General features: G+C 44.3%; 2 protein-coding genes across 2 annotated transcripts; one reads left to right on the forward strand and one right to left on the reverse strand.

Annotated features, from left to right (window-relative positions):
* The first annotated feature begins 259 nt into the window (after nt 1–259).
* On the forward strand, nt 260–7,228 carry LOC125540478 (putative 1-phosphatidylinositol-3-phosphate 5-kinase FAB1D). Its single transcript, XM_048704092.2, has 12 exons — nt 260–803; nt 1,149–1,326; nt 1,452–1,994; nt 2,106–2,250; nt 2,389–2,736; nt 2,853–3,731; nt 3,987–4,321; nt 4,458–4,584; nt 4,685–4,846; nt 4,957–6,213; nt 6,307–6,567; nt 6,653–7,228. Exons 2-12 carry the CDS (start codon nt 1,277–1,279, stop codon nt 7,007–7,009), a joined length of 4,464 nt encoding a protein of 1,487 aa, XP_048560049.2. The 5' UTR covers nt 260–803; nt 1,149–1,276; the 3' UTR covers nt 7,010–7,228.
* Nucleotides 7,229–7,341: 113 nt separating this feature from the next.
* Nucleotides 7,342–9,892, reverse strand: LOC125540479 (GDP-mannose transporter GONST5). The gene is made up of 5 exons (XM_048704093.2): nt 9,532–9,892; nt 8,716–8,965; nt 8,391–8,598; nt 7,968–8,199; nt 7,342–7,888 (listed from the first exon to the last, which is right to left on the reverse strand). Exons 1-5 carry the CDS (start codon nt 9,640–9,642, stop codon nt 7,661–7,663), a joined length of 1,029 nt encoding a protein of 342 aa, XP_048560050.1. The 5' UTR covers nt 9,643–9,892; the 3' UTR covers nt 7,342–7,660.
* Nucleotides 9,893–16,388: the final 6,496 nt, after the last annotated feature.

A 16,388-nucleotide genomic window follows, 5' to 3' on the forward strand; every position in this document is an offset into this window, starting at 1 on the left:
GTCTCTTGGGCCTGCCCACGCGGCGTACCTAGGCTACGCTAGGCACAAATGCAGTAACGTGCTGGAATCATTTCGGAAAAAGTAGTAGTCCCTCTTGGCTTATCTATCTAGATTCTAGACACAAGAATCATTTCTTTCTTTCTTTCTTTTTTTTTTGTGGGAGGCACAAGAATCATTTTAAGAAAGCGAGGCACACAAGAAAGAAAGAAAGAAAGAAATATTTTTTTGGTAGTAGTACAAAATCGATCGATCAATCAATCGTTCGATTTCCGGCGCCGGGTGGTCAAATCCTCATCTCCTATCTCCTCAATCCTTGGCTTTGCTTGGTTTGGGTGGTTGGGTGATTGTCAAGAGAGAAGAGAGGAGGAGGGAGACACCGACGACACGAGTAGCTAGCTACCGGCCAGCCTCGGCTCGGCTCTCTCTTTCTTCGTCGTCTTCTTCTCCCTTCTCCCTTGTCCTACTCCTATTTCTTCCCTGCCCTGCTCCGTTGCTCCATTGCTGCTGCCGGTTCCAGCTCCGTGCACCACCACCAACTGCTGCTGCTCCATCTTCATCTCTCTCGCAGTCGCCGGCGACAATCCTGGCTGGCTCTACCTGTAATATCATATAGCAACAACAGACTTCTTCTTCTCCTCCTCCTGTTTCTGCTCTGCTCTCTTCTGTTGCTCCAACGGCTGCTGCTTCCAAGTCCAACTCCGGCCACAGCCATCAGCGGCAACGACGGCCGCGGCTTCCCTCCCATTTCGTTCCCGCTTGTGATTTTGGGTGCTCCGAGGCCAACTAGCTAGCTGCGAGGCTGGGTAAGTTCCTCCCTGCAGCACAACACTTGCATTCTTTCTTTCTTCTTTACAATCTACTCTAGTAATTACTACTAGTAGTAGGATAATAGTCAGAGTACATGGACATGGACATGGACGGATGGGTTCAATAACCAATTGAATTGATTGATTTTTTTTGTCGCTCTAGGACGGATGGGTTCCCCTTTTACTTCCTAACTCTGTTCCATACATGTACATACATACACTCTGAAACTTGTACTCTGAATGAACATGATGAACATTCCTCATATTTTTTTGGTGCTGCGGACAGAGTCGATTAATTCATTCATATCGATGACCTTCTTCTAATATATCTTCCACTTCCAGTTTACACAAGCTTGGAGGGGGGGCAATCACGCAGGCAGGCAGGAAATTCAGAGATAGTACTACATCATTCTTCAGCCTGCTTAATTTTAGCAAGGGGGGCATCTGAGCTTAATTTCAGTAATTTGGCCATGAATAACAATACGCTCATCATCACCACCAGCACCAGCAGTATCAATAGGTATGTGTGTCTGTCATCTCCTTTTCCCTCCTAACCCTGCATCCCTAGCAGCCTAGTAGGTACTCTATTTTGGTTCTGAGGCAAAAATATACATGTACCTGTATCTGCTGCTGCTGCTGCTGCAGGGATGGCAGCGTCGACGGTAAACCGAACCGTGTCCATTTCCTGCTGCCGGCGTACCAAACCACGGTCAAGCAACCTGACCACTCTGACGGTGCCACTGAATTCAATAACCCTGAGGAGGGTGATGCCGTCTGGGTACCGCCAGAGCCGGCCACCAACGATGATGATACCAACCATTTGGGCGTGCACACAAATGATGATGATGACGACGACGATGATGAATGGCATGATGGTATCAGTTGGGGGCAGCCAAGCTCCAGTGACTCTGAACCCAGCCCAAGTCCTAGTCCCAGGGAGGACCGGCACACCGGGATGCTCAAGGCCATGGACAAGCAGCTAAAGATGCTCACAACCCGATTCCTAACGTCTGCAGGCATATCCTTGCCCCACGAAGATGACGGCGGCGAAAGCTGGCTCGACATCGTAACCGCCCTGTCCTGGGAGGCTGCTCTGCTCATCAAGCCTGACGGCAAAGCCGGAAATGAAATGGACCCTGGGTCTTATATCAAGGTCAAGCGCGTCGCCTCCGGCACCCGCCGACAGTGGTAACTAATATATACCATTCTCCTAATTACAAGCCATGTATGCTGATCGACACCGGATCGTCACTGCGGCAATAGGGTGCTCTGATGGAGCTGTTTGTGTCTTGTTTGCAGTGAGGTGATCAACGGGTTGGTGTTCAGGAAGTATGCAGCTCACAAGCACATGCCCACCAAGTGCCACAACCCCAAGCTGCTGCTGCTCGGAGGCACCCTCGGGGACTCCGATGTCGGTCTATCATCATTTGATTCCATGGGACAGGTTGGAAGTGCATATATATGATTTTTCTTCAAATACTGAATCCGCATTTCTACTGTCTTTTTTTGTATGTCAGAGATGATTTATGCTCTTTTCTGAAACACAACTTGAGGGTTTTTTTTTTTGTATGTTCTTTACCAGGAAAAGGACCATTTGGAAAAGGCCATCAGCCAAGTGATGGAGAAATGTGCTCCAGATGTCATCCTGGTGGAGAAAACAGTTTCACGGGACATACAGGAGCTTCTACTGAACCAAGGTGTCACTCTGGTGCTCGATATGAAGCTCGACCGGTTGCAGAGAATTGCTCGCTGTTCTGGATCTCCTATAGTCTCTGTCTTAGACATCATGACCACGACGAAGCTGAAGCAGTGCGACTATTTCCACATAGAAAAGATGGTGGAGGAGCATAACAGTGCCGGTGATGGAGGGAAGAGGACATTGAAAACATTGATGTTCTTGGAAGGCTTTCCCAGGCCGTTGGGCTGCACGGTAGGCGTGCTTTGTCTATCATATAGAAGATTTGTTCAGTGTCAATATTATCATACATAAGATTCATTCATGTTGAATCTATTTCATGAATCCATTATAAATTTTGCTTTCTGTAGATATTATTGCGAGGAGCAAATAGCGAAGAACTGAAGAAAGTCAAGCAAGTCATGCTCTACACCGTGTTTGCAGCGTACCACCTGGTTCTTGAGGCATCCTTCTTTGAAGATCAGAGGGTATTCTTGAATGCTCCAAACTCTGTTGGTATGAAGGAAGGGCCATCATTTCCTGTCAGTCATGCAGAGAATGGTGTCAGGTATAACAGATCCGTGGAGCACATTTCTGATGCAGAGGCAAGTACTGCTCATTCTGCAAATTCAGATGCCTTACACTCACCGACGGATGGCTGCTCGAGTGGGCTCACGGAGGGTGCAAGTAAAACCATCCATTCAAATCATGCACTTCCTTCTGAAAAAATGCTAGTAACATCAGTCTCGGGATCACTGAGAGGATTCATCGATAAATTCCGCCATCAGAATATTTATCTACCTGTCACTTCTCAAGAGACAGCTGATCACCAGAAAGAAGGTACACCTGAGCTCAATCAAGAAGTACCAAGTGAAGGTCTTCATGCCATGGTAATGACTGATGGACCAGTTGATTATTCCGGTGAGTACACGGATAGTTTAAAAGATTTCCAGAAACAAACAGATCAGCAAATGATGCTGGCTGGTCATCCAACAATTGGAAAACATGAGCAATTGTCAGTTGCATTTGAAAATGAGGAGCAACACAGCACCCCTTACAGTGAAGAGAAAACCTTACACATTGACGAGGCTGACGACGTGTTGGATTCTCAAAGCATACTGATTTTGATGTCTAGCCAATGCATCGCAAAACAGGTCATTTGTGAGCAGAGTCATCTGTCCCGTATCAATTATTATGGAAATTTTGACGTCTCCTTAGGACGATATTTGCAAGACATTTTGCAGAATCAGGTAACGCTCTTGTTACACTACCCCTCTTATGTTGAGCAATCTAGATAATATTTTCAGGGATAATTTATTTTCACTGGTAATCTCCTTCTACTACTGTTTTCTTTTTGTACATGACTCTTTTAATGAAAAGAATCAGTAGGGATCCTTTCTTACTGTTTACTAAAAAAGAAGATGATTTATTGTTTAACATTATGCCAGCTGCACAAATTTGGTACTTACAACTGCTCATGATTCCTGAATATTTACTTGTGGCAGAACCTAAGCTGTTTCTCATGCGGAGAGCCTCCGGAGGCTCACATGTACTCTTACACCCACCGCGATGGTAACCTGACAGTTCTTGTGAAGCGTTTGCTGCCTGAGCATCGCTTGTCTGGTGAATCCAAAGGAAAAATTTGGATGTGGACTAGATGCCTAAGATGTGAGCAGGAAAGCGGAATATCCAAATCATCTCGAAGAGTGATGATGTCGGCTGAGGCACGGAATCTCTCATTCGGGAAGTTCCTTGAACTCAGCTTTTCAAGCCACTCTGCTGATAGAAGGCTATCAGTGTGTGGACACTCGGTGAACAGGGACTGCTTGCGCTTTTTTGGGTAACGCACGCACACCCTTTAGCATTTTATTTGAAATGATTCAAGAAGTTATTTTATGTTTGTCTATAATTTTTTCTCTTGCAAAAAATAATATTGATAAATTTTCTTACTTCTGGTTTGGGGTCTGAACTTTCAGGCTGGGCTCCAAAGTTGCAATGTTTCAGTATTCATCAGTCGAAATATACAACGCCTGCAAACCACAGCAAACCCTTGAGTTCCATAATCCCAGTACACATGAGTTGTTCGAGCAACAGGGGAGAAATGTATGTACAGTTTTTATTTGGTTCTTTTATTTTTATTTCATGGTCACCTTATATACCAACCTTCTGAATTCGCTCTAATGCCTTTGTCGTGTTCGTTTAGGTTCTTGCCAGAGGAGTTACCATTTTCACTGAAGTTGAAAACATAATAGAGCACATGAAGAATCAGTTTCCTGAGGTGGTGATCAACTGCGGCACCATCCTTCCCGTTGAAGAGTTTTCTCAACTCGAAGAGATGTTGGTTAATGAGAAAGCCGAGTTTGTGGTAAACTGCATGCCCCTTTTTCTGTTACTTTAATTTAATGAAGTTACTCATGATTTCTGGTAATTGCTATTTTTCTGATTGTCCATTGATAATTTGATATCATCATGCAGGATTTTCTCATGAAGGCTGTTGATCGGCATGGGGTGTCTAGGTCCTCGGTGCATGAGATTCTTGATGTAAATTGGCTCTATCAGGACCTTCTGCTTGGACAGTATGTCTGGGACCGTCGGTTGCATGGACTTCTACTTTGTAAATCTGCTGGAAAAGAAAGAATGAGTAACAGCATGAAGAAGGTGACTATTGAACTTACTCATGACCGAACGGCAACTGGAGCCGAGGCCGATGATATCGCCGAGGAAAATGGATCTATTGAGCCAGTGCAGTTTGGTGAACTGGGGGTGAACAGACATTCATCAGCAGTGACTGATGAAACCCATCAGGATAGGCACTATGAAAAGCAAGCTAGCGCACCGTCCAGAACATCAGGTATATTGGATGCTCAGGGGCAGGGAAATGGTCCAACGGTACAACGTTCGATATCCTTTAAGCAAGAGCCACTTGGTATTCAACAATTCAGAGTTTCTGAATGGGAGGACAGGGAGAAATGGGTCTGGAATCCACTTAGTGAGTTAAGATTGGCTTACAGGCAGGAGCTTCAGGCCGGATGTTTGGAAAAATTTGAGCTTGTTAACCGCTACTCGCCATCTCATCTGCCACCCTTGCACAAACAATCTGCTGAAGAGGCGCCCTCTCCACGGTTCGTCGTTGGTCCGGGTGGCAATGTCTTGTCTGTGTCAGAGGATGAGATATCCAGCATAATCTCCCGTGCTCTCACCATATCCGAGGACCGCCGCCACCTGCTGGATTCTATTGTCGAGAGTCATGCATCGGACACTACTAGCATGTTATCCGAATCTTCCTCTTCCGCCTCTTCATCATCCTGGTCATCTGAATCTTCAGATTCTGAAGCAGGCTTTTTGTCCGACGAACTGTACAACTACGACAGCTCGCTCCTGTCATCCTCCCTCCATCCGGAGATATCTGTCAACGGGAAAGCAAATCTCAAAGGAAAATATTCAGTTATATGTGTGCACGCTAATCAGTTCTACACTCTTAGACAGAAATGCTGTCCATCTGAGCTTGCATACGTCGCTTCCTTAAGCCGATGCAAGAAATGGAACGCGCAAGGCGGAAAGAGCAAGGCTTTCTTTGCGAAAACAATGGATGGCAGGTTCATCGTCAAGCAAATACAGAAGACAGAGTTCGAGTCTTTCATAGAGTTTGCCCCGGATTACTTCAAGCATGTTTACCACTCTCTCGACACCGGGAGCCAAACCTGCCTTGCCAAAATTCTAGGCATCTATCAGGTATTTTACATCAATATATGGAGCATAATTTCCAAAAAAAAAAAAGTCTTCTGTTGTGCATGTGTTTTTACAGTGTGAGCGTCCCTATTTCAGGTTAAGCAGATAAGGCATGGCAAGGAAGTGAAGATTGATCTGATGGTGATGGAAAATCTCCTCTTTGGACACAATGTGTCACGGATATACGATCTTAAAGGTGCGGTTTTCTCTCGATACATAGCTGACTCGAGTGACCCTCACACTGTCTACTTGGATCAAAACTTTGTGGAGGACATGCGTGTTTCTCCAATCTATATTGGTGGAAGAACAAAACATCTCTTGCAGCGGGCGATCTGGAACGATACATCTTTTCTCACGGTATGCATTTACGTCGCATGAACCACGGGTAAATTAGTCATGTTTCTATCAGCATATGGTTTAACAAAAAATATTGTGCTTGCAGTCAGTTAATGTTATGGATTACTCTCTACTAGTGGGAGTCGATGAACAAAACCATGAATTTGTACTTGGCATCATCGATTACCTGAGGCAATACACATGGGACAAGCAACTGGAGACATGGGCGAAAACTTCTCTCGTAGTGCCGAAGAATGAGTCGCCGACAGTGATTTCACCCAGGGAGTACAAGAAAAGGTTCAGGAAGTTCATGGCCAAGTATTTCCTAACGGTCCCAGATGATTGGACCACCGCGAAGAAGAGTTCAGGGACCTGTAAATATTGCACTCGCGGCAACTGTAACTTGTCAAAGATCGACAGCCAGAAGCCTCAACTCCGAGCCGAGTCGTGCTCTATCCAGTGAAGAACTGCTCTCGCCGTTATGGAGTTCATCTCCAAGCTTACTTTTAGCTATTTTGCAAGCAGTGTACATGGGATGGGTGTATGTATTCACTTGTACAGTTATCCAGAGTTTGCATCTTTTAGGCAAACTTTTGGGGAAAGTGAGGTCCAAAATACATGTACCACTAAGTTTTATTGCTGTAAAATTCACAATCAGTAAAGTGAAATCACATAATTTGTAGATCATTTGTTTAATTCTTTACATTCCTGCATAACTAAATTTTGGAAGTGGCTTAACCTTTATGTTCCTATGTCCTAAATTGCGCCATGGAATTTCGATGAAAACACGACTCGTATCATAATGGCATCAATATTCATACCAGCAGTTCAAGGTCTAAACATATGGCAGCAAAACAAGAAAACAGAAGCACCATCCTAATCGCATGAATTGTCCTGGGGGGGTTTGATTAAGTTGATAACTAGCAACCCTATGATAACTAGTGACTGAACAAACCCTCACAGTTTGCCTGAGTACAACATATGCAACTTCACAAGAAAGTGTTGCCCCCCTACCAATTTACTGGCCTCCCTCAACTCAGCATCTGTGTCCCAAACTGTAATGTACCGTCAACCGCTGAAATGAACGGCTCTTGAATATGGGAGTATTCCCTTGCTAGACCTTATCTTCCTTGTCGCCTACAAGGGGGAGCATCTCCACCCGACTTCTTGGCGAGTTCGTTCCTTGGCTCCCCAGGAGGGCAGCAGCCTGCTGTTGGGAGATGAGATGCCTCACATACCCATAGAAAGTACAGCCGACGAGCGTGATTGCGCATCCGATTGCATTCATTGGGGAGATCGGGTTCCGGAAGATCAGCCATGAGACCAATACTGCAACAGCAACCTACAGCACAATGTGCAGGTTTTAGAACCAGAAGAGAAACTTGAGGGAAGAAAACATAGATAGTCCACAATTGTCTTACTTTAAGGTTGCCAGCAACATTGAAGGTCACTGCGGTGGTTGAATGGATCACATAGAAGATGGAGAAGTTGAGGCAAAACGCAAGCACCCCTGAGCCTAGGATGATAATCAACGAAGAAAAAACAGAGTCGTGTGTGTAGAACCAGTCGATTACGCCACCTCCCTCAAGCAACATTGCTGGCAGAGCCAGTATCATGGTGGCAAAGGGTGCCATGTAGTACACTGTGTTAATGCTGTAGGAACAGAGAATACTTAATAAATCATCTGACTGAGGCAAGAACTTACATGACTGAACTTGGCAGTAACACTACATTAAGAACTAAATCTTGTGATCCTCTAACTTGAAAAACTACTTACTTATCATTTTAGGAGACAACAGCAGTTGCTAAAGCATCAGACATTACACAACAAGATGAGCATGTACCTGTCAAATTTGTATCCGTGGAGCAGGGACTCTGCCAAGATGGTCTTGGTAGACGTGGCGAGGCAGCCAATCATGGCAGCACAGAAACCAAAAACGTTGAAACTAAGCTCTGTCATTGAGGTCAGAAGTATTCCCCCGACTATCGGGACCAGCGAAGCCCATATGCGCCACTCGAAGTGCTTGCTCCAAACCAACCACTGCAGAATAACTGCATCACACGGAATCATCAAATAAGTTGTTAATAGGCAGCAACACCACAACTCTACTGCTTCTTTGTGAACAGGAATAACACAGGCAGTAAGAGCACAGAATGACGGTACGGCACCTGTGGTTGCAGGGGTGAACGATTTAATGGTCTGCATGAAGGAGACCGGGATGTAGCGCAGGCTGACGTTCCCGAGCACGATGTTCATGCAGAACACGAATGACATGGGGAAGATCCTCTTCCAGCGGTCCTCGGGCTCGACCTGAATCAGCGGCTTCGCCTTGAGCACGTGGATCGCGACGTAAGCCCCTATCGAGGAGCATATGAAGTGGACGCAGGACACCGTCAGGGGGAACTTGAAATCCAGCTTCTGCAGAAGAAAACATAAGGGTTAATGCCATATCAGCAAACAAACACATTGCTCTCCACAAAGGAGGCCATTGTTCTTAATAGTTCATTCCATTTTCGCGTCGAGAACACGACGCTGTAAACCAAGAGCAAATCGAGTCCCGGTTACAGGTGCAAAACATTGCTACTAAGGATTACATACAGGATGTGGTGAGCTGAAGTGCTGAAGGGGACAACATCTCAAAATTAGACTGAACCACTAGGTCCAGTGAATGAGCTGGGCTGCTGAAGGAGGCAGCTCCCAGTCCAACGAAGAGGATGTGCGCTTCTTGGAGTAGTATGAATCTATGGAAACCGCAGAAAGGGAGCACCTTTTTTCCCCCATTGGGGGCAAGGAGAGCCACGCGTTGCTACGAATTGCTCCTCCTGCTCCTTGTGGGTGTGGCCGACTCGCATTAGCACCAAATCAGGTCGGAAAGCGGGGCGTGGCCGTGTCCCGACCCGCAGATCCGAGCAATGGAGACGGCGGGCGGCCTGGCGGCGGCGGCGGCGAGATGAGATGCGAGAGGGGGAGAAGGGGGCTGTTACCTGGAAGATCCACTTGTTGATGATGATGACGGTGACGTTGAAGCCCCACCACTGGAGGATGGCAAGCACGGCTCGCATGCTGCCCAGCCCGCCGCCGGCGGCCGACTCCATCTCTCAATCCGGCTCCCGCGTGGGCTGAACCAGCCGAAAGGTGGCCGGACAAGAGGCGGCCTTTCTCCTCCCCCCGGCCGCGGTTAGTAGCTGAACCAGCCCCGGCGGAGGAAGGCGGCGGCGGCGGGAGGGGGAAGGGGAGAGGAAGACAAGAAGAAGGCCGCGTCAGTGGAGTAGGAAGGGGAAGGAGTAGGAGAGAGTAGGAAGGGGAAGGGAGGAAGCTGCCGCTCTGAAATCTGAATCCAAATGGATCTCTCCTCTCCTCCGTATACCTAAAATCCATTGATTGGTGGGTTGATTGAAAGATACAGTACCACGAATACTTTTCTCCTACTACCTTTACAATTTCTTTTCCAGTTATTAAGATGTTTCTTATCTTATAAATAAATAAATGGTGTTTTTGTTAACTCAAAAAATGTAGCACTAAGTGGATATTGTGGCACCATAAATAACTAGGATGCACAAGGCCGACAACAACTCACGCGCATGAGAACAACAGAAACGCCGGCCATCCACGACAAAGTCGTATTAAGAGGTAAAATGAACTATTGATATTTTCCTGTGCATTCTGTTTGTCATGGAGAAGAAAAATACATCTGATGACCTTTGGTTCGCGCCAAAATCTTTGGTGTTTTCGAGGCGGCACCGGGACCGAGCCGGAGACGGGTTGACATGGTTGCCCATAGGTTCACCGCCAATGAGGAGTCGGGCCAACAAGGGGGGCGCCAACATTAGAGAAGAGGAGGGAAGGTGTAACGCCAAGGACACACCAGTCGGTTACTGGTTGTTACTTCTGGCGGGATCTAGACTCGCCCCACGGATCAATACTAGTTTTTCTGTGCATTTTGTCCTCACTCATGTGTAGTTGGCATCAATTTTTTTAAAAAAAAATTCTTATTGATATGAGTAGTATATCATTCCTGATAAGTCGGGTTCTCACAGAAAAGAAGAGAGTAAAGGGATGGCTGAAGATGCGTCAACTCGTGCAGTGTGCAAGGCAACAACAGCGGCCGCGGATGGCGAGGGAAGGGGGAGGGGCTGTTAGGCTGGTGGTGGCGGACATGTCTACAGAGGCATGCGATAGGAAGAGGCCGGAGGTTGATAGTGATGGGTGGCTAAGCTGGATTTCTTTTCTCATTTAACTAACTGGAACCAAGATAGGAAGTACAAAGAAAATAGATACTCCCTCCCGTTCACGAATATTAAGATGTTTTAAAATCGTAAATTAAATGTACATAGACAAATTGTAATGGGTTGTTTTTTTGGACAATCCATATTTCAGTATGTTTGTTCACTCATTACAGTCTGTATGTAGTTCCAAAATATTTTATAGAAGTATTTGTGAACAGAGAGGAGTTTACACTGAAATTACTAGGTACACTCCTCCCGTGATACCAGTTTCTCTTGGTCTCTCATTTGAAAAAGGAAGATGCCAATGTGGAGTTGGTATATCCGTCGGCACCGACGAGTGGCAAGCAGAAAAAGGGCCACTAGCATGGGAGGTTGCTTGTGCATGCACAAGGAAGAAAGAAGCAGACAAACAAACAAACAAACAAAACGGGAGGACAGAAGAAAAAACTACTATAGGTTGCATTCGTTGCACTTAAAAGTGCCCAAGTCAAACTTGGAGGAGAAGTGTCAAAAGTTGCTTCCAGATCTAGACTCGCTTGCTTCGAAAAAGCTTGTGTGACCACCACTACCAAGTGTCGCTGGTCAAGCAAAGTTTGCTGCTTTTGCTCTCCTCCCGGCGCCCTTTGCTGACCAGTTTTTGACACGCTGCCAAGTGACATATTTTTCTTCTTCAGATGGAGAGAAAAGAAGAGATAGCCTGTTAGTTGGCACAGTCAGGGCCTCTACAACGCGGACTAACAAAACACCCGCACATGTTTCGTCCAAATGGTCCGGACTTTTTAGGCCTCCAACGCGGGTCATCGAATGAGGCGGAACGGTTCGGATTTTCAAAATCTTACAGAGCCTAGCCAAAAACTGAGAAGAGCTCTGGTGGAGTCTGGACATCCATCACGTTGGACCGACATCCAAAAACCCTCTTTGCTTCCGCTTCAGAATCCTCCGAGCATTCACTCTGTTTGACTTGTCACATACCTATGGACAAAGCTTATCTGTACACTCCTCCTCTTCTACACCTTCAATAAACGCCGCACCCCTAGTTGGTGATGGGCAGGAAGAAGGGTGCCAATAACACCTAAACATGGTGGTTGCTTGGCTGCTAAACGCGGTGGCTACTTGGCAGCAGCCGCCAGGACGGCATATATATCCAACTCTAGATCGAGTTCTTGACGGTGGATCCAGCTCCAGATCAATTTCTCGCCGACGCCACGCTCATCAGGCCCCTCATCGTCCATCCACCGTTAAAGTGGAGACGCTCTCCTCATATGAGGAGGAGCAGAAGTCGGCCCTCTTCCCTTCTGCAATAGAAGATGAGTTTGCAGCATAAATGGACGATTTTGGTCCCTAACCAGCCGAGGCCCGATGCCGCATTTCTATCCGCGCAACCGCAACATCCAAATCATATGCTTTTTGTGTGAAGGAGCAGAACATCTAAATCATATCAACCGCAATATGAGTCTTCACCGGTTTCTAAACCGTTGAGGACTCATGTTAATTCTGATTGTACACAAAAAGATCATTGATAATCAATGTATTTTTTATGTATATTTTACTTGTTTACACCCTCACTCTCCCCACTCATTCGGTCTCCCCCTCAACCCCCCCCCCCCCCCGCACGCCGGTCCTCCCCCGCCGGTCGCCCCTCACTCTCTGCTGACATCATTTGCTCTTTTTCAGTCATTTACCGATTTGTTTAGAGAGCTAAATGACTGTGAAATTGAAAATCACTAGAAAATGAACTCTGAAAATATTGAAACTTGACATTGTATCATCATTTCAGCCTCATAGCATGTGCAAAAGAGTAGGGAGGGTTACGACAAAAACTGGACGCACTTCATGTACAAACTAGATAATCTTTTTTGGAGTATGAGGGTTTCGGACGAGAACTCGTCTCTTACGCAGTTACTTCGTTTTTTTTAAACTTATTTGAACTTCAGACTTTTTTTGCGTTCAATATGCAGCATTCAAAGTCATGTCATCAATTTTCAACCCTTTCTAACATCATTTGCTCTTTTTCAGTCATTTACCGATTTGTTTAGAGAGCTAAATGACCGTGAAATTGAAAATCACTAGAAAATGAACTCTGAAAATGTTGAAACTTGACATTGTATCATCATTTCAGCCTCATAGCATGTGCAAAAGAGTAGAGAGGGTTACGGCAAAAACTGGACGCACTTCATGTACAAACTAGACAATCTTTTTTGGAGTATGAGGGTTTCGGACGAGAACTCGTCTCTTACGCAATTACTTCATTTTTTTTAAACTTATTTGAACTCCAGACTTTTGCGTTCAGTATGCAGCATTCAAAGCGACGTCATCAATTTTCAACCCTTTCTAACATCATTTGCTCATTTTCAGTCATTTACCGATTTGGAGCCACGAACCGGTACTAAAGAGGGCCGCTTCCCGTCGCTTGACCTGGCCAAATTGGCCTTTAGTACCAGTTGATGTCTCCAACCGGTACTAAAGACCTCTCCTATATATAGCAGTTACGAAAAATTTTAGTTTCATCTCCCATCTCCAACCTCTCTCCCGTCCCGCGCGCGCCGTCACCCTCGCCGCTCGCCGTCGCCCCGCCGCCCGTCGTCGCCGTCTCGCGCCGCCCCCGCCGCTCGCCGTCGCCCTCGCCGCCCCCGCCGCTCCTCGTCGTTGCCGTCTCGCCCCCGACGCCGGTACGTCGCCGCCCTCGCGCACGCGCGTGCGCACACACACACACACGTACATGCACACGCGCGCACACACACACACACATTTTTTTACTTATTTTCTGTTTTCTGTTTTTTAGATTAATGCATGTTAAATTGTTAATTAGATGATCGAATTAGATGAATTACCTAGATAAGAATGTTAATGTTACATGAATTAGATAGAAAAGTTAAATATTAATGTCAAATATTAGATGAATTAGCTAGATATTAATTAGGTATATGAGATTATTTGAATTAGTTGAATTTATATAACTAGTTTATTTTTAGTAAATGCTTAGTTGAACTAGCTAGTTGAATTAGAACTAGTTTATTTTTAATAAGAAAATTTAGGTATATGAGATTTGATGATCTAATTAAAACATTACTATATATAGCTACTTTATATATTTTAGTAAGAAAATTAATAGAACTAGTTTATTTTTAGTAAATTTTTAGTTGAATTAATAGAACTAGTTTATTTTTAGTAAGAAAATTTAGGTATCTGTGATTTGATTATCTAATTAAAATATTACTAGTAAGTGTTTAATGTTTATATGTTAGATATATATTTAATTTAGTTATATGAGATTTGATCATCTAATTAAAATTTTACTATATAGAACTAGCTACTTTATTTTTAGTAAGAAAATTAATAGAACTAGTTTTGTTGAATTAGTTGAACTAGTTAATTGGATTAGTTGAGGTACTTTATTTAAGTATATTTTTAGTAAGTGCTTACTTGAATTAGTCAAATTAATTAATTGAACTGGTTGAATTAATAGAACTAGTTGAATTAGTTGAATTAATAGAACTAATAAGTGTTTAATGTTTCACCTATGAACATAGGAATGTCGTCTGACGACGAACACGGTTTCATTATGTGCGAGTGCGAATACTGCAAAGACTAGCGCGGCCTGTGCGACAGAAATTTTCTAGTTGATGATAGACGCTTCAGCATCAAGCTGGATTAGAACTTCGAAGTGGATACAGTAAGTCACAACGACAATTCTTTTTTCGTAATTAAGCATGACTTATGCTTCATTTGCTCCAACTTATAATTTTAATTTTTCACTATTCTACTAGCGTATCCCCTGCCATGCAAGAATTTTTGTCTTGGATAAGATAGGTTTCAGTCCTAACAAAACTATGGAGGTAAAAAAAGTTACTTGAAGACCGAGCATGGTTATACCTTCAACGTCAAATTATACAATGCAGACACATACACCTATTTTGAATGCAAAACTTGGCAAGCACTATGTAAGGCTTATGCATTTGAGCCTGATATGATTATCACCTTTGATATTCGTCCGGAAGATGATATTGAAGGTAATAGAGACATCTGGGTCGATGTGCAGACGCCTCCAGTTCTACCATTATGTGAGTTTCTCAACCATATTTATGTCTTCGATATTGTTTATTTAAAAATAGTTGACAAGTAATTTTTATTGACAACTTATTTCCATTCAAGCAAACTTGTCCGACGCTTGGTAGACAAGATCGTCCACTGTCCCGAGGCTGAACTAAACTGCGAGGAGACAAGTCATTAGGTTTCATGGCTTGAGGATCTTGATGCTGTCAAGAGAAATTATTTTCCTGAATTTGAAAATCTTAGTACTCAAAACATGTGACCAATAGTGATCGTATTAAACTACAGTCATATCTATTTAGGAAACATGGTATGATTTTTACCATTTATCCTCAGTGCATCTTTTGCATACATTATTTTTCAAGCTAAACTTTCATTGCTAAGTATATTACTATACGATGTTCTTGAACAGGGACTCCCGATGACAGTTGTGCCTCAGTGGATCGAGACTAAAGGTCGCATGTCAATGGTTAGCTTACGGTCAAGACATCCTACATTGCACATGAGTGCATTTAGGATTTCTAAAAGTGAGGAATGCTTAATAGTGAAAGATTGAAGCAAAATTGTTAACGATCGCAGAGAAGTACTAGGGGGCAGCAATTAGAAGCGCAACTCACGATTAGGAGACAGGTTCATCTGCATGCTCCAATATGATGAATCAGGAGAGCTATACATGTTCTATACTATTTTACCTGAGAGAGAGCAGCAGGAGTGATCAAGTATATGCCATATCCATATTACCTCACTTAGGTGATTAAGATAATATGGATATGGCATATACTTGATCACTTAGCTGCCAGGATCCACATGTATCCAGTCGAAACTAATATGCGGTACTTTCACCTAATGATTTAACAACTCATTATAATGTAAAACAATCACTAAATTAAATTGAAAACACAAAATTAAAAGAAAAATAAAAATAAAACAAAAACATCCCAAACATTTAGTACCGGTTGGTGTTACCAACCGGTACTAATGATCTATCCGCACCCGGGGCCAGGCTCGTGCCACGTGGTGGCACTTTAGCGCCGGTTGGGGGCTTTAGTCTCCACTTTTTAGTGCTGATTGTAGAACTGGCACTAAAGGCCCTTACGAACCGGCGCTAAAGCCCGGTTCTGCACTAGTGCAATGTGTTAGAGTTGATGATGAGAGGAGGAGTTGTGATTATGACTAGTGACCAACTTGTTATATGATGTCTCATTGACGAACATTATTTGGTGGTGATGACAAGTGGTAATGAATATGCTATTTAAACAGACTAGTTCATGATGAGTTGTTATTGTATAAAAGATATATCTGTTTAAACATGTACAACGCCAAAATGCGAAAAAAACATAAATTTTAGCAGTTACGCGGGCCAAAATATTACCAACAGCGCTCATTTATCAGTAGCGCTTTCTAGTGCCGCGCTACTAGTATCTGTACCAGTAGCGCTGGCCTAAACAAGCGCTACTGCTAAAAAATAGCTGTAGCGCCGTAGCAGTAGCGCTGACGCCCGCGCTACTGGTAGCTCAAAAACCAGCGCTACTGGTAAGGTTTTCCCTAGTAGTGCATCTCCAGCT

Source organism: Triticum urartu, chromosome 2A (genome assembly GCF_056163025.1).
Source record: "Triticum urartu cultivar PI428250 chromosome 2A, HENAU_Tu73, whole genome shotgun sequence".
NCBI lineage: Eukaryota > Viridiplantae > Streptophyta > Magnoliopsida > Poales > Poaceae > Triticum > Triticum urartu.